The sequence below is a fragment of the Schistocerca cancellata genome, chromosome 7 (assembly GCF_023864275.1).
Source record: "Schistocerca cancellata isolate TAMUIC-IGC-003103 chromosome 7, iqSchCanc2.1, whole genome shotgun sequence".
Lineage (NCBI taxonomy): Eukaryota > Metazoa > Arthropoda > Insecta > Orthoptera > Acrididae > Schistocerca > Schistocerca cancellata.
The window spans coordinates 407,349,535-407,368,160 of NC_064632.1; the positions used below are offsets into that span (position 1 = coordinate 407,349,535).

At 39.8% G+C, this 18,626-nt stretch overlaps 1 protein-coding gene across 1 annotated transcript in view; it reads right to left on the reverse strand.

Moving 5' to 3' along the window:
• LOC126092794 (putative neural-cadherin 2) overlaps positions 1–18,626 on the reverse strand; it is a 192,409-nt gene that overhangs the window by 134,940 nt on the left and 38,843 nt on the right. The window contains exon 3 of the mRNA XM_049908523.1: positions 7,655–7,822. Coding sequence (XP_049764480.1) covers positions 7,655–7,822 — 168 coding nt within the window. The remainder of the gene's footprint in view (positions 1–7,654; positions 7,823–18,626) is intronic.

An 18,626-nucleotide genomic window follows, 5' to 3' on the forward strand; every position in this document is an offset into this window, starting at 1 on the left:
CGTGCCACCCAACGTGCTCTAGAAGGTGTAAGTCAACTATCCTGGCCAGCAAGATCTCCGGATCTGTCCCCCATTGAGCATGTTTGGGACTGGATGAAGCGTCGTCTCACGCGGTCTGCACGTCCAGCACGAACGCTGGTCCAACTGAGGCGCCAGGTGGAAATGGCATGGCAAGCCGTTCCACAGGACTACATCCAGCATCTCTACGATCGTCTCCATGGGAGAATAGCAGCCTGCATTGCTGCGAAAGGTGGATATACACTGTACTAGTGCCGACATTGTGCATGCTCTGTTGCCTGTGTCTATGTGCCTGTGGTTCTGTCAGTGTGATCATGTGATGTATCTGACCCCAGGAATGTGTCAATAAAGTTTCCCCTTCCTGGGACAATGAATTCACGGTGTTCTTATTTCAATTTCCAGGAGTGTACAATAGAAAGCACACTCCGTGTTTCTCATTAGTACATCTGAATAGGATCGACCAAAAAAGAGTTAGTATTAACTGCTCTTCTAATTAACCTTTATTACATAGGCGGCTCAGTGGTAAAGTGTCGTACTACGTATCCAAAGGCTGTGGGTTTGATTCCTGATCAGTCCTAGGATTATTAAACTAAGCTCCGTCCGAACAGGCCTCAGAAGGCCCAACGGTACCGACCGACCACGGTGTCATCCCCAGCCAATAGGTATGGAGGGGTATGTGGTCAGCACATCGCTCTCTCAGCTATTGTCAGTTTTCGTGAGTGGAGCCACTACCTCTCATTCAAATAGCTCCTCAATTTATCTCACAGCGGCCAAGTGCACCACACTTGACAACAGCACTCGGCAGACGTAGATGTCACACATCCAAGTGCTAGCCAAACCGGACAGCGCTTTACTTCGGTGATCTGACGGGAACTGGTACTACAACTGCAGCAAGACCCGTTGACCCTAGCGTAATTAACTGTCACTTATAAGTGAAAAATTCCGAGTGCAATGTGGTTGGGAGTCGACGTTAAACTTGTTTATTTCCTGTTTAAACACTAATTTTAAATATTAGCCGAGGAAGATGAATGTTAAACTGTTGCTGAATGATTGGAGAAGGACGACAAGGGAGGGAAACATTTTATTAATAATTTTGAAAAATAAAGTTTCGTATAATCTACAAAGAACGTCCGAGCCACCACCCATCTTCGCATTACAGGGAATCCAATAACTGGAGACTGGTGTGGATCAAGCTGATGAGCGGAATAATGGTTTAAAAGACACAGCATCCATATACACTCCTGGAAATTGAAATAAGAACACCTTGAATTCATTATCCCAGGAAGGGGAAACTTTATTGACACATTCCTGGGGTCAGATACATCACATGATCACACTGACAGAACCACAGGCACATAGTCACAGGCAACAGAGCATGCACAATGTTGGCACTAGTATAGTGTATATCCACCTTTCGCAGCAATGCAGGCTGCTATTCTCCCATGGAGACGATCGTAGAGATGCTGGATGTAGTCCTGTGGAACGGCTTGCCATGCCATTTCCACCTGGCGCCTCAGTTGGACCAGCGTTCGTGCTGGACGTGCAGACCGCGTGAGACGACGCTTCATCCAGGCCCAAACATGCTCAATGGGGGACAGATCCGGAGATCTTGCTGGCCAGGGTAGTTGACTTACACCTTCTAGAGCACGTTGGGTGGCACGGGATACATGCGGACGTGCATTGTCCTGTTGGAACAGCAAGTTCCCTTGCCGGTCTAGGAATGGTAGAACGATGGGTTCGATGTCGGTTTGGATGTACCGTGCACTATTCAGTGTCCCCTCGACGATCACCGGTGGTGTACGGCCAGTGTAGGAAATCGCTCCCCACACCATGATGCCGGGTGTTGGCCCTGTGTGCCTCTGTCGTATGCAGTCCTGATTGTGGCGCTCACCTGCACGGCGCCAAACACGCATACGACCATCATTGGCACCAAGGCAGAAGCGACTCTCATCGCTGAAGACGACACGTCTCCATTCGTCCCTCCATTCACGCCTGTCACGACACCACTGGAGGCGGGCTGCACGATGTTGGGGCGTGAGCGGAAGACGGCCTAACGGTGTGCGGGACCGTAGCCCAGCTTCATGGAGACGGTTGCGAATGGTCCTCGCCGATACCCCAGGAGCAACAGTGTCCCTAATTTGCTGGGAAGTGGCGGTGCGGTCCCCTACGGCACTGCGTAGGATCCTACAGTCTTGGCGTGCATCCGTGCGTTGCTGCGGTCCGGTCCCAGGTCGACGGGCACGTGCACCTTCCGCCGACCACTGGCGACAACATCGATGTACTGTGGAGACCTCACGCCCCACGTGTTGAGCAATTCGGCGGTACGTCCACCCGGCCTCCCGCATGCCCACTATACGCCCTCGCTCAAAGTCCGTCAACTGCACATACGGTTCACGTCCACGCTGTCGCGGCATGGTACCAGTGTTAAAGACTGCGATGGAGCTCCGTATGCCACGGCAAACTGGCTGACACTGACGGCGGCGGTGCACAAATGCTGCGCAGCTAGCGCCATTCGACGGCCAACACCGCGGTTCCTGGTGTGTCCGCTGTGCCGTGCGTGTGATCATTGCTTGTACAGCCCTCTCGCAGTGTCCGGAGCAAGTATGGTGGGTCTGACACACCGGTGTCAATGTGTTCTTTTTTCCATTTCCAGGAGTGTACATTATTGTCTCGCAAGAACGGAAGAAAATTGTGAGACTGTATTATACTGGGTGCATAAAAAGGACTTTATAAGTTTGAAAATTCGTAAAAACGACTCACAGACTTAACATCTTCAACTTTTGTAGTCCTGTCTTCCTCAGTTGCTTGTAATATTACGGTATATTGATAATTTTTACTTATGGACCGTCTGACAGAAACAATTTTAGTGCCATACGCGTTTCGTCTTTATTTTCTGCAAGGCATCATCAATGACCTGGAATATGTACATATGTTTGCTAATTAATTTACATTTTGGTCACTGCACATATAGGTACAGGAAATCGTCCGCGCAACTTGTAAGTACAGTTCAAAACATTACTACTGAATAGGAAATACCAACCACCAGAACTGTTTATAACCTATAGGTACAGTGATCAAAATATAAATTAAATAGCAAACATATGTACGCATTCCAGGCCACTGATGATGCCTTGCAGAAAATAAAGGCGAAACGCGCATGGCACTAAAATTGTGTTTTATTCAGTCGCTGTCAGACGGTCCATAAGTACAAATTATCAATATACCGTAAGACTTACAGACTTAGTCTTGGCGTCATCTTGAAGGTACATAGGTAAAGGTTTGATTTACGTGGTCCGCTAGTACAGAATCAGCCCATCATAAGCTCTAGCAGTAATTGCAGCAAAGGTAGCTGTCTTTACCAGTCCTAAGTGTACTAGTAGTGTGTTTTCGTTTCAAGAGTTGAAGTATGCGACAATTTTCATACAGAGTTTGGTAAAGATTTTCCCAGAAGGCATGCATCTGATGACGATGTAGAGCAAGTGACACGAAGCTATGTGAACAGTCCTACAAAATCGACAAAGGGTGCATCTCGAGTACTCAGCACCAAACATATGACTGTTTGGCGTGTGTTAAGAAGATGTTTGCATTTCAAACCATAGAAGTATACAATGGTGCAAGAACTAAAATACACTGATAGGATTGGTTGTAAGGACTTTTATGTGGGAATATCGGATGGATGAAAATTAAGATTTCATTTCGTAGATTATGTTTAGTGATGAGTCGACTCACCATCTTAGTGGTAAAGTTAATAAACACAACTGTAGGATTTGTGTCACTGAAAATCCACGAAAATCACTGGAATGTGAACGTGATAATCCAAAGTTGAAAGGGTTTCGTGCTTTGAGCAAGCGCAAATTTCACAAACCTTTCTTTCCCAAGAGAACTGTCAATGAAATAACGCATTTAGATATACTGGAAAACTTTTTAATTCCGTGATTGACGTTGATGACCAAGAACGCAGCATATTACGAAAGATGGCATCTCACACACTACCTCTTCCATGTCCAAGATTTTCTAAATGTCCACTTTATAGGTAAGTAGAAGGAACGTCGTGTGCCAAGTGCATGTCCCACATGTTTACCGTATCTGACATCTTTTCATTTTTCTTTTTCTTTTGAGGGTTCGTCAAGGATACCATGTTTGTTCCATCCTTATCGCCCTCTCTACCACAGTTCAGAGTTAGACTCTACCTCTCAATTCAACAAGTCACGCCTGATATGCTGCAACAAGTTTGGCAGGAGTGTGTGCCCCATAACCAGTGGAAGTCTCACTGAATCTGTTTAGGTGTAAGGAGAAAAATGATACATTTAGCAATAAAATGACAAAACCATATGAACAAATTAATATGAGTTGTCAAAACTGTAAAGTCCTTTTTGATACACCCGGTTGCGTTTTATTCGTTCTGCACTGACCAATTTATAGTTGCACCAGAGTTATTGCAGTTACCTTCTACTATTTTTCACAGATTGTTACGAACTGATTATTACAACGTGCAGTGCCTGTATTATTATTTGGAGAATATACTGACATTTTAGTTCAGCGAACAATCGTTTCATTTTACATAGTGAACTGCTACGAAAATACTTCCCTTTTGTTTTCAGTAATTTATTGCAGTGTGCATTTTTTTTAATTGCCGTGTGAAGCTGAGACCATTATTAATTGTTTGTTTTGTCATTTTGTATTTCGAGGTTGTTAGCGGCGGTCAGAGCGGTGAAACATTTTTCAGTGCAACCAGTTGCGAATCCTTGGGCCGTTCATACGATTTTTATTCTGATAAATTAATTTTTCCGGGGCAATCATTAATTTGGGTCATATATAGCTGTGGTTCACCAGAATAGAATAACTTTAGCGCTTTGGACTGAATAAAATTTAAATTAAATTCGTTTTTATAAAGGAAGGAAGCTTGCACAAGTGTAGATATCCGTATAACTGGCCGGGTAAGTCGGTTAAAACATTGGAGGCTGGCAATGTGTGAAAATCCTATACCCTCACACATAGTATCTTTTACTGTTTATTGGCATTTCTAAACTTATTTTTTAGTTTCGCTGCATATTGAGTATCTAGATAGTTAATCAGCATCAGACGATTAAGCCGTGTTCAGCAGTAAGAATAATCTTTGCCTGCTGGTAGTTTTTTTTTAATTCTCGTTGTTGTAGTGTTGCACACGCGCTGGGCGTAATTTTTGAATCGGCGTCAATTGATTGACATCGTTCTTGAAATGACGAAATGTTGAAACGTGTATGTTTAGATCTAACGAGAGTTAAATTGCATTCATCTCGAGACTACGTTCATTTGGTAAAAACATTCAATGCCCAAGATGGGAGACTCTGCTGTTATCTTTAGGTCTGAAAAATCTTTTTGTTATGATACGTCTTCAGTTTACTGTGGACGTCAGGCCAAGTCGTCATGTGGACGAATATCAGCACATCGTAAGAGGTATGTCTAACAAAAATATTTAAAAACATAAAGCATCTAGTACAAATGACCATGTCGGAATGACCTGTATTGGATGATCTTACCGATATACGGGTCACTCCCCATACGATCACGTGAATTTAATTACTGTTGCTGCATATGGTCATAGCCATTTGCGCAAGATACATTATGCTTTTAAATATTTTAGTTATAACAAACATTTCATAATGCGCTGTTCTTTTATCCATGTGACAACTTTGCATGAGGTCCAACGTAAAATGAACACTTTCATAACAAAGAGAGTCTTTAATACCTGAAGATGATAGCAAAGCCTGTCGAAACCGGTTGTTTTAAATAAAGGAACAGTTATGCAATCTTTGCTTTTGAATGTTTTTAGCAAGTCAAACAGATCGCTCGTTCTGTCTTCTAAAAATGAGATAAACTGAATCAAGACTTTGTTCAGATTAATTACTCGATACGTTACAGTATGTCTGAGAATTCAGTGCGAATAAATTCTTTGTGTGTTGTGGTAGGCGACTTCTCGAATCAAAGTGTAGCTTGAGCTGGTTTTCAGGGACTGAACAATTCTAACAATCAATAATACATTTTTTGATCCGTAATTATGTGTTGTCAATTAATTTTTTTGTCTGGTTTGTAATAAGGAAAGACACTAGTTGAAAATAATAAGGTTATCCGCAATGATGTTCTCGTAGTCTAAAGCTGTTAATGTGCCTTCGATTACTACCACAGGTCCCTTGGGGTAAAAGGTAAAAAAGGTTGACATTTTCCGTACGAAACGCAAGGGCAATTTAGAAGAAAGAGAGTGCATTACTGGACAGTTTTTCTGTCAGACTGGCATCAATAGCAGCTGTGTATTTCAGGAATACCACAAACAGAACAGCTGCGAAGAGGACCTCTGTCAATAAATGGGCTGAAAAACATGATCAAGGAATTTGAGGAAACAAGTAAATTAAGTGATGCAGCAAGGAGAGAGCAAGGTAGCCTATAACGCCGTGACTTTGCCCTTCGTTATTTGGTGCGTTTGTAAATGAATGGCATGTAGCCGGGGAATATTCTTTGGTCAGGCGAGGCACACTTTTCTCTTCATGGTGCCATCAATGCGTTTAACTGTCGGGCATGGGGTTCTACTCCGCCACTTGTTGTGCAGGAACATGCGCTGCACAGCTTACGTGACTGTGTGGTGTAGCTTCACAAGCTCCTTCATTCTCGATCCGTTTTCCTTCGAGGAGACGATACCTAGTGGGCCTGTTAGGTTTACAGTGACTTCCGCACGTTATAATGACGTCCTCGCGCAACGCGCTATTCTAAGTTTGCAGGAACGCAACTGTGTCCAAACCATTTTCTTTACCAAATGTCACTTGCCAGGTGAAAGATTAGTGTTGAGAAGTCCACGGTATAACTGCACCATGTCTAGCCAGATTCAGGACATGTGGCTTTCCGGATCACCCAATCTTGTTCCATTTGACCTCTGGTTGTGGGGATATCTGAAAGATCATGTCTGTCAGAGAGATATCTAGACTTCCTGGTCTCAAGGATGGCATACCGTGACATAGCACTCTGGATACGCTGGGTATGCTGTGTTGAACAGTCGAACATGACATGTATGGATGCAAAATGTTGGTGAGTCAAGAGACTGTAATGAATACATGTAACTTGTGACCATATCCTAATAAACGAACCAGAACCACATTATCATCTACTTGGTCGTTCCTCTAATTTTTCCTGCACCCACACCACAAGGTGACTGGTTAGAGCCTATTTTTTCACCTGGTGGCAGAAAATGGAACTATTATTTATCAGCATACTCCGCGAGCTCACCGATTAACGGACATACCTACGATCTTTCAGCATCCTGCGATGAATGAAACCATCACTGCAGCACTCGGAACACCGTCAGTTTAATTACAAACACCCAGTACTTTCCTTGCTGTGGCATGTTTCCGGAATGCCATGAGGAGGTGGTGGACAGTTGTCATAACGTTTTGTCTCATCGTTGTATGAGAAACAGTGGGAAGGGCACGGCAAGCTAGCAAGCTGGCCATTCTTTACAGGGTTCTCTCCACCTGCTGTGACTAGTCGCATGAGATGAGAAACTTGGTCATGCAATAGGGACATTACATGCTAAAGCCTCAATCGTGCAGAATACGATGGTTTACGGAAAGCGATATTCTTGGAACAGACAGGGCAGCAGCAGACTGACCGTAAGGATAGTCCTGGGCAGGTGAGCTGGGTCTTCCTCCTCCTGCAGCTCTGCGCGGTACACGGCCTGCTGGAACACTGGTGGCTCATCGTTGGCGTCCAGCACCGTCACCAGAAGCTCTGCCCTCGAGCTCTCCTTCCCAGACACCGCCAACAGCTGCAGCTCATACTGCCAAAACACAGCACATCTCACATGCATCCAACATCCATTAACAGACAGGTATCTAAAATCGGTCAACAGTGCAGCGTTATCTGTACCGATTATCTTGCGATAATTCGGCACATATTTTGCAAAGCAACGTGCTCCCCATACAGCACTTGCGTATCATGAATCACTGGTGCGATAAGGGTACCAAGCGATTGGAAAAGAAGACATATCGTCCCCGATTTCAAGAAAGGCCACCAACAGAACTAAATAATTATATCATAAAATTCATTCGCAAATTACAAATAAGATACCACAACAGCTATGCATTTCATGCTAAAGTTAAGGCAACCTGACGAGAAAAATAGATAAGTCTCTCCCTGTCTGCCGCGCGGGATTAGCCGACTGGTCGGGGCGCTGCAGTCATGGACTGTGCGGCTGGTCCCGGCGGAGGTTCGAGTCCTCCCTCGGGCATGGGTGTGTGTGTTCATCCTTAGGCTAATTTAGGTTAAGTAGTGTGTAAGCTTAGGGACCGATGACCTTAGCAGTTAAGTCCCATAGTATTTCACACACATTCGAACATTTTTCCCTCCCTGTGAGGGAATAACGTACATGTGCAAGCGCTATGGAAGGCAGTAACTTGGGCAAATGGAGATTTGCGTCGATCTCGGACGCGTGCTTAGATAGCGCGGTGGTTAAGCCCACCGCTCGCGACAAGTGGGAAATCCAGCTTCGAGTCCCGGTGCATCACAAATTTTTGTATGTTTCTAGTAAATGGTATAGCTGTTGTGGTACCGAATTCGCAATTTTCGAATACATTTCATGTAAGACGGAAACTGATCGTTAGAAGTGTTCGTTCCTTCAGACATGAATGCAAGTCCGAAGGAACACTGCATCGAACTGTACAGACACTGTTGAAAACAGGCACTGCACTAATATAAATATGTGCAGCCTATATCACTCTCTTCAGTCTGTTACAGAATTACAGGAAGTGGCTTTACACGCGCTTTATGACTTTTTTACGACAGGGAAAATCTTTTCTACAAAAAGCAAAATGGATTCCACAAACACAGATATTGCGAACTACAGCCCGCTCTGACTGTCCATGAAATGCAGGTTAACGTAGACAAATGGGTCTGGGATAGTGCCGTGTTTCTCGATACAGCTTTACACAGTCATTCAGTGAAAAGAATGAAATCTCACTGAGTAGCAGATCAGTCGTTCTGTCCCATTTTCTTGTCACTGTTCCATATCTGGTACTTTCTTCCCCGATCCTGCGGGGAATTTCCTCAGTCATTATCACTCAATCTAATTTTCAACGTCCTTCTATGGCATGACATCTCAAAACGTGGATTCTTTTTGATTTGAGGTTTTTCCAAAGCCCATGATTCATTTCCTTACAACGCTATGCTCTAAACGTAAATTCTCAGAAATTTCCTCCTCAAATTAAGGCCGATATTTAATACTAGGAACTTACTTCGGTCGTGAAAGCACTCTGCCTGTGCTAATCCGCTTTCATGTCCTCCTTGCTTCGTTCGTTCTATGTTATTTTACTCCCAAACGACAGAATCCTAAGCTTCATATACTCATTGCTCACCACTTTTGTTTATGCTCTCAGTAATCTCATTTGTACTACTTCTCATTACTTCTGTCTTTCGTCGGTTTACTTGTACTGATTCGATCATTCCATTCAACAGGTTCCTTAGTTTCTCTTCACTTTCACTGAGGATATCAATGTCATCAGAGAATCTTACATCTGTTCATCCTGAATTTTAGTCCCACTCCTAGAACTTTAATTTCTGTCATACCTTCTTAGATGTCTAGACTAAACAGCAGTGGCAAATGACTATGTTCCTGTCTTACGCCCTTTTTAATCCAAGTATTTCCTTCTTTAGCTAACATTCTTATTCCACCCTTTTTGTCATTGTAAATTCTGAATCCTGTAGGTTAAAATAATTTTTCTGAGAATTTAGAACATTTTGCGCCATTCTATGTGACCTAACGCTTTTCTTCAGGTCGACAAATCCTATCAATGTGTCCTGAGTGTGTGTATATGAGAGTTCTGGACCAAAAAGAATATTTTTTTTAGAAACTGCCTGATATAAAAGCAAGTACACATCAAAAATGTTTTCTTTATTCAATAAAATCAGCATAATATGCAGCAAATGATCATGTGGAAAGGATTGAAAATCATAAGTATACTGAATTAGAATTGATTAAATTTTTGAAAAAGAAAAAATTGATTTTCCTGTTCAGTTAAAAATATTGCAAAATATGAAAAGAAGTCAAATGTTTCCATAAATGTTTATGCTTATGATAGAGATTGTACTGTACATCATCTTTACCATACAGAAAACAAACATGGAAAACATGTTCTATTAATGCAAAAGGAAAATAATTCTCATTATTGTGGATAAAAAATTTATCTAGATTAATCAGTTTACAAACAAGTAAACACAATGGAAAAATTTATCATTGTGATACTTGTTTAAGATATTTTGATTCAGAAGAAAAATTAGACAATCACAAAAACGATTGTAAATAATATATGGAAGTAAAAATAAAGATGCCTATTAAAGATGAAAAAATTAAATTTGGAAATTATAAAAATTCGTTAAGGTGGTATGAATATCTTTTGAATGTCCTTTGAAAGATGTTAACACTTGACAACCAAATCTTAAAACAGTTTATGGTAATAACTATCAAAAACATATGCTATTTTCAGTTAGTTGTTGTGTCAAATATTCTAATGATGATTATACAAAAATCTGTTATGTATACAGATAAAGATGCAGGAAAAAGTACGTTGAAATCAAGTATGTAGAGAAACAGCAGAAATATATGACCAAAATGTTCCAATGATAATGGCAAATAAATATAAAATAAACTTTAAACTCTCAAAACATGTTTCAATTGTGAAGAAGCATTTACTAAAGGAGAAAAAAGAAAGACAAAATTGTCATTTAACAGGGAAATATCAAGGGGCTTCACATGAAGATTGTAATCTTAATTATAAAAATCTTAAATTTATTCCAGTCCATACACATAATTTAACAACCTATGACATTTATCAAAGAACTGGCATTATATAATCAAAGTATTGACAATATTCCAAATAATGAACAGAAGTATTTTTCTTTTGGTTAAAAATTTGTAGATGGGTTAACATTAAGATTTTTGGATATGATTAAATTGATGGCCTAAAGTATTGATAAGTTACCTTCTAATCTTAAAAAGAATCATTTAAGGAAATGTCAAAATATTTTAAAGGTGAGCAATTAGATTTAATAATGAAAGAACGCATTTATCATTGCGAATATAGGGATTCTGAAGAAAAATTACTAGAAACAAAATTACCTAAAAAAGAATTGTTTTTGATACTTAATAAATCCATTATTTCTGATGCCAATTATAAACATGCAAAACCAGTGTGGAAAAAATTCAATATTAAAGCTTAAGATATATATACAAGACTATATAACAAACCTGACATATTAATATCAATTGATATTTTCAAAAATTTTAGAGACAAATATATTAAATCTTATAAACTCACTCCTGATTTTTATTTTACTGCACCAGGGTATATTGGGATTCTGTGTTAAAAGTGACAAATTTGGACTACATTTATTAAACGATTATGACAGGATTTACACTTGCAGATGGATTAACATTAAGACTTTTGAATATGTTTAAATTTATGGCCTGAAGTATTGATACATTGGAGGTTGAAATTCTCAAAACATTAAAAGATATGCTGAATCAAATAATAAGTATCTGAAAAATTTTGAACCAGAAAAACAAATATGTAATGCAAATAGTAAGTATGTTTATGCTATATCTCAATTTTTACCATTTATAAATTTCAAGTGATTAGATCAATAATGTTTTAATTCTACAGAAATACTTAAAAACCAAATGATAATAAATATGATTATATTATAGAAGTGGATTTAGAAATTCTAAAAAATTACAAAATTTACACAAGAATTTACCATTATCAGCAGAAGGAGGTAATTAATTATTAACAACATCGAACAATAAAGAATATATTATACCTTATAGAAATATTAAACAATGTTTAAAACTTAGATTAAAAATAACAAGAATTCATAGAATATTGTCATTTGAACAGTCAGAATGTTTGAAAAATACATTGATTTTCATACAGAAATATGAAAAAAATGCAACTAACGAAGTTGAAAAAAGATTTTTAGGCACTAATAATTTACCTTGTTTCTGATAAAATGATGCATGTTTTAGAAACAGACAGAATATTGAAATAATAACAAATCCAGATGAAAAAGTGAGACATATTCAAAACCTAATTATGAACATACTACAGTATTTTCAAAAATTCTAGTAACATTTCATATGAAAAATCTATAGTAAAATTCAATAAACCAATTTACATTGGAATGTGCATTTTAGATATTTCAAATATATTAATAATAAATATTTCAAAACTAATTTCATTACAAGGTAATGAACCGAAAATAATGTGAAAAATATTGACTTATCTTATATGGATACGGATTCTTTTATTTACGACATAAAAACTAAAAATTTTTACAATGACATGAAATCACTGATAAACGATTTTGATGCAAGTGATTATTCAAAAGATAAATTTTTAATTTTCAACAAGAAAACAAGAGGGCGTGCACAGTGGACGAAATAAAAATGGCTCGGAGAATGTTCGAAGAACCTCAACACAATATATGTCATCTGGCCAAGTTGTGGATGGTGTAAGCTGGGTTGCCTATCTTAAGACACAAGAATTTCTTTTTTTCTGGATCAGTTCATACTCTTTGATTCGTACCTCACCGATTAATGGGTTCTCTGTGGAAAAATTATGTTAGAACAGGTTAGTTTAAGATCTAAAATGTATGCCTATAAAGTAGAAGACCAAGAATATAAAAGATCTAAAGCAGTTGTAAAAATGAATTGACTTTTAATGATTATAAAAGTTGTTTAAATGATAAAATAAAAGAATGTAGAAAAATGTATTTCATTAGATCTTTTAAATACAAAGTATATACAGTAGAATGTAATAAAATTGTTTTAAGTTCTCACAATGATAAAGGTATTATAGTACAAGATGGAAGAATTACTTTACCAAATGGTAATTATAAAATTAAAGAATTAATGTGCAAATAATTGAATTTAGAGATCAGTTTTAATATTTTCTCATGTTATGGTAAATGGTAATGTTTTTTCATATTTATTTTACAAACAATTTTTCCATATAATCATTCAACTTTTTGATAGTACTTCTCTTTACATTTTTCATAATTAAAAGATTTTATCTCTCTTTTTGAATCACACCTAAGAATATATTTGAAAGATCTTTTAATCTCTTTTTTATAATATTCACAAGTACGTGTTTATTATTTCAGTTGTTTGTAAGTTCTTGTATATGTTGTAATTTATTTTCTTTACCTCATTTTTGTTTCGTTTTTATACATCAATTCAAGTCTCTTGAAGGTGAATTTCCTTTGGTAATTTTTATTTCGTTACGAATTTCTTTTCTTGATTACACAACGTACAAATGACTTTATTGTCACTCTCATTTACAGTTAAAAGTAATAGAATTAAAGACAACAATCATTTTATAAATTTTTTACATTTATGTGGAACCATCTTTAGATCTTAAAAATGAAAATCATATATATAAAGGTAAGCAAGTTTTTAAAATTATTGCTGAAACTAATAAACCATGGTTTAAAGCCAAAGATGTGGCTAAACTTCTAGAATTTACAAACACAAGAAATACAATGTAAGATCAATGCAATAGCCAGTGGCATATTTAGCTTTCATACTTTTTTTGTAGTTTGATTCTTAATTTCTTTCCAAATGTTTGTGCACTTGTATATTTAATTACATAAAATCCTTGCATATTCTTGTATTTGACAGGAGTAATCTTGCTTATTGATAGCCGTAGAGTATAAATTCACGGAGTCGTTCGATATTAGCAGTAGGATAGATGGGGTGTGTGCCTTTGTGTGCGAGCGCAGGAGGAACTAGCCGTGGTTCCGGAGCAGCTGAGTGGGCTGTTGGCCATGGTCAGCCGCCTTCAGGCTGCTGCCTCGAGGTGCAGCGACGGCGGAGGGTCTGGTGCGTAGCTTGAGACACCTCAGGTATCGCTTGCTGCGTCCGCTGACTTAACTGCCGAGGCACCTTCTAGTGTACCCAGCGTGTTGGGGCCGCCCTCACCTCAGGGTGAGTGGTGGACTGCAACGCATTCGCGTCGTTCGAGGCGGAGGGCCAATGTGGAGGCTGGCCGGCTGGCTTGGCCCGTTCATCCTGTCAGTGGGCAGGTGGCCACTCCTTCAGCAGGGCCCGAGCAGGCACACGGGGACAAAGGATTGCTGGTTATTGGGAGCTCCAACGTTAGGAAGGTGATGGAACCCCTTAGAGAAATAGCGTACAGGGCTGGAAAGAAATCCAAAGTCCACTGGGTTTGTCTGCTGGGGGGCCTCATCCAAGATGTGGAGGCGACCTTGTCTGCAACTATCGTGCGTACGGGGCGCAGTCGTCTGCAAGTAGTTGCTCACGTCAGCACCAATGATGCCTGTCACTTGGGTTCTGAGGCGACCCTCAGTTCATACAGGCGGCTGGCGGATTTTGTGAAGACCGCTGGCCTCGCAAGCGGGGTGCAAGCAGAACTCTCTATTTGCAGCATCGTTCCCAGAGTGGATCGGGTTCCTTTGGTTTGGAGCCGAGTGGAGGGTCTCAACCAGAGGCTTCGTTGACTCTGTGACAGTCTTGGCTACAGATTTCTAGACTTGTGCTATTGGGTGGGGAATTGTAGGACGCCCCTAGATAGGTCAGGCGTGCACTACACAAAGGAAGCGGCCACTCGGGTAGCAGAGTACTTGTGGCGTGCACATGGGGGTAATTTGGGCTAGGTAGTAGTGCGAGGTGTCCTGATGAACACTCACCAGTCGACATGCAGGCAGGGAAATCAGGACGCTATTAGCAGTAAATTTTCAGTGTGTTCGTAATCAAGTTCCTGAATTTACTGCCCTCCAGGAAGCGTGTGGCGCGCAAATTATTCTCGGGACTGAGACCTGGTTGAACGCAGAGATAGGAAGTTCTGAAATATTTAGTGAGGGTGGGAATATGTATCGGAAAGAAAGATTAGACACCGTAGGAGGTGGTGTCTTTATTGCAGTTGACAAAAATATTGTGTCTACTGAGGTCAAAGTAGAGTGTCAAGTTATCTGGACACGTTTAACAGGGCTAGGGGAAATAAAGTTAATTGTGGGGTGTTATTACCGGCAACGAGGTTCCACCGTGACAGTTCTAGAATCATTCAAAGGGAGTCTAAATTCTGTATTGCAGATGTACCCAGACCATGCTACATCAGTCCGAGGCAACTTCAACCTACCTAGTATAGACTGGGATGTTTATGGATTCAATACAGGTGGAACAGACAAGCCATCGTGTGAATTACTTTTGAACACATTATCCGAAAACTGTCTTGAGCAGCTAAATCGACAGCTAACGCGTAATGGAAATTTTTTAGATCTGGTAGCCACGAACAGACCAGACCTCATCGACGGTGTCAGTGTTGAGACAGGGATTAGTGATCATGATGTTGTCATTACGACTATGATTACGAAAGTTAAAAAATCTGTCAAGAAGGCTAGGAGAGTATTCTTAATAGAAAGAGTAGATAAGCAGTTGTTAGCATCCCACTTAGTAAATGAATCGACTTCATTTACTTCCGGTTCGATTGACGTGGAAGAATTATGGGCAAATTTTAAACACATTGTAAATCACGCGTTGGACAAGTATGAGCCGAAAAAGTGGGTTACGGACGGAAAAGGCCCACCGTGGTTTAACAGCGCAATTCGGAGAATGCTCAGGAAGCAAACGCAGTTGCACTCGCGGTACAAGAACGATGGGGAGAATGAGGACAAGCAAAAGTTAGTAGAGATTCGTGCTGTTGTAAAAAGAGCGATGAGCGAAGCATTCAACCATTACCACCGTCATACCTTAGCAAAAGGTCTTGCTGAAAACCCAAGGAAATTCTGGTCTTACGTAAAATCGGAAAGCGGGTCGAAGGCTTCCATCCAGTCACTCACTGATCAGTCTGGCCTGGCAACGGAAGACAGCAAAACGAAAGCTGAAATTTTAAATCTAGCATTTGAGAAATCTTTCACGCAGGAGGATCGTACAAACATACCGCCGTTTGAGTCTCATACAGATTCCCGTATGGAGGAAATAGTGATAGACATCCGTGGGGTTGTGAAGCAGCTGAATGGGTTGAAAATAAATAAATCGCCAGGTCCTCATGGGATTCCAGTTCGGTTTTACAGAGAGTACTCTACTGCATTGGCTCCTTACTTAGCTTCCATTTATCGCGAATCTCTTGCCCAACGTAAAGTCCCGAGCGACTGGAAAAAAGCGCAGTTGACGTCTGTATATAAGAAGGGCAGAAGGACGGATCCTCAAAATTACAGACCAATATTCATAACATCGGTTTGTTGCAGGATTCTCGAACATATTCTCAGTTCGAATATAGTGAATTTCCTTCAGACAGGAAGTTGTTGTCCATGCATCAGCACGGCTTTAGAAAGCATCGCTCCTGCGAAACGTAACTCGTCGTTTTTTCACATGATATCTTGCGAACCATGGATGAAGGGTATCAGACGGATGTCATATTCTTTGACTTCCGGAAAGCGTTTGACTCGGTGCCCCACTGCAGACTCCTAAGGTACGAGCATATGGGAGTGGTTCTCAAGTATGTGAGTGGCTCGAAGACAAGTAATAGAACCCAGTACATTGTCCTCGATGGTGAGTGTTCATCGCAGGTGAGGATATCATCTGGAGTGCACCAGGGAAGTGTGGTAGGTCCGCTGTTGTTTTCTATCTACATAAATGATCTTTTGGGTAGGGTGGATAGCAATGTGCGGCTGTTTTCTGATGGTGCTGTGGTGTACGGGAAGGTGTCGTCGTTGCGTGACTGTACGAGGATACAAGATGACTTGGGCAGGATTTGTGATTGGTGTAAAGAATGGCAGCTAACTCTAAATATAGATAAATGTAAATTAATGCAGATTAATAGGAAAAAGAATCCTGTAATGTTTGAATACTCCATTAGTAGTGTAGCGCTTGACACAGTCACGTCCATTAAATGTATGGGCGTAACATTGCAGAGCAATATGAAGTGAGACAAGCACGTAGTGGCAGTTGTGGGAAAGGCGGATAGTCGTCTTCGGTTCATTGGTAGAATTTTGGGAAGATGTGGTTCATCTGTAAAGGAGACCGCTTATAAAACACTAATACGACCTATTCTTGGGTACTGCTCGAGCGTTTGGGATCCATATCAGGTCGGATTGAGGGAGGACATAGAAGCAATTCAGAGACGGGCTGCTAGATTTGTTACTGGTGGGTTTGATCATCACGCGAGTGTTACAGAAATGCTTGAGGAACTCGGGTGGGAGTCTCTAGAGGAAAGGAGACGTTCTTTTCGGGAATTGCTACTGAGGAAATTTAGAGAATCAGCATTTGAGGCTGACTGCAGTACAATTTTACTACCGCCAACTTACATTTCGCGGAAAGACCACAAAGATAAGATAAGAGAGATTAGGGCTCATACAGAGGCATATAAGCAGTCATTTTTCCCTCGTTCTGTTTGGGAGTGGAACAGGGAGAGAAGATGCTAGTTGTGGTACGAGGTACCCTCCGCCACACACCGTATGGTGGATTGCGGAGTATGTATGTAGATGTAGATGTAATTCGTGTTAGAGAAAGAATGTGAAAAAGTGTAAGGGTTTGAAGGGTAATGATTCGCTGCTCTTACACCCAAACACAAATTTTATTAATAAACCAGAATTAGACCCTTTAATCATGAAGTACAAACTGTCTTTAGAAGAAATTTTTCAAAATGGATTTATGAAGAACTTTTACTGTCAATTAGAAAACATGGTGAATATATAATAAGGCATAATGTAAAGAACCCTGTGAATGTCAGATAAATCATTTCAGAGATCTAAATAAAATCAAAGACAATTATATAAAATTATCAGTTAGAATATGTGATAGAACTATAGAAATTTTATGTGAAAGAAATGAACATATAACTAGTTTATTACCACACGTTGCTTCTCAATTAACTGGTGAAAATATAGGACTTTCTTTAGTTATTTTAAAATTAAAGTATTTTAATTATGCTTACTATGCTATTTGAAAACAATTTAAAAATGTTGAAAAAGAAACAAATATTTTCAGACTTGTGAGGAATTTTTAAAAATTATTTATATACCTAATTAAATAATTATATACCAAAGATTAGGAGACAGATTGGATATTGTTTGCTATATTCTCTGTATAATGGGAACTTCTCACCTATACATGCTGTCTTACCTGGAAATTATTCTATAGTGCCACCTGACGGTGAAAGCATCTTCCAAAAAATTATTTTCTATCTAAAGTTGTGTAAAGTGAAGTTGTGTTGGATAGGAGGTGATTTTATATCAGCCTTATATGATGCATACTTATACGTTGTTTAGATGTGACAAAGTATCTAAATGTGTCAAAGTATGCGAAAAAACCTTAGTGATCTATATAATTCATTTTAAATAAGAAGCCCATCGTGTTTTAACTGGGAAAAGACGAGAACCAGCTGAAAAACGCTCCTGTCGGAGCGAATATGCTCTTCTTTAAAAGACTCTGACAGAAAAGTAGGAAAACTGCTATCTCACTTCTCATTCCGCCTTCCTAGACAAAAATTTTGGCATGTGAACATATTTGCGCGTTTTTGTGTTGAAAGCAAGCGGCAGGTGAATTTTTAATTAACTTTTTTGGCTCATTACTG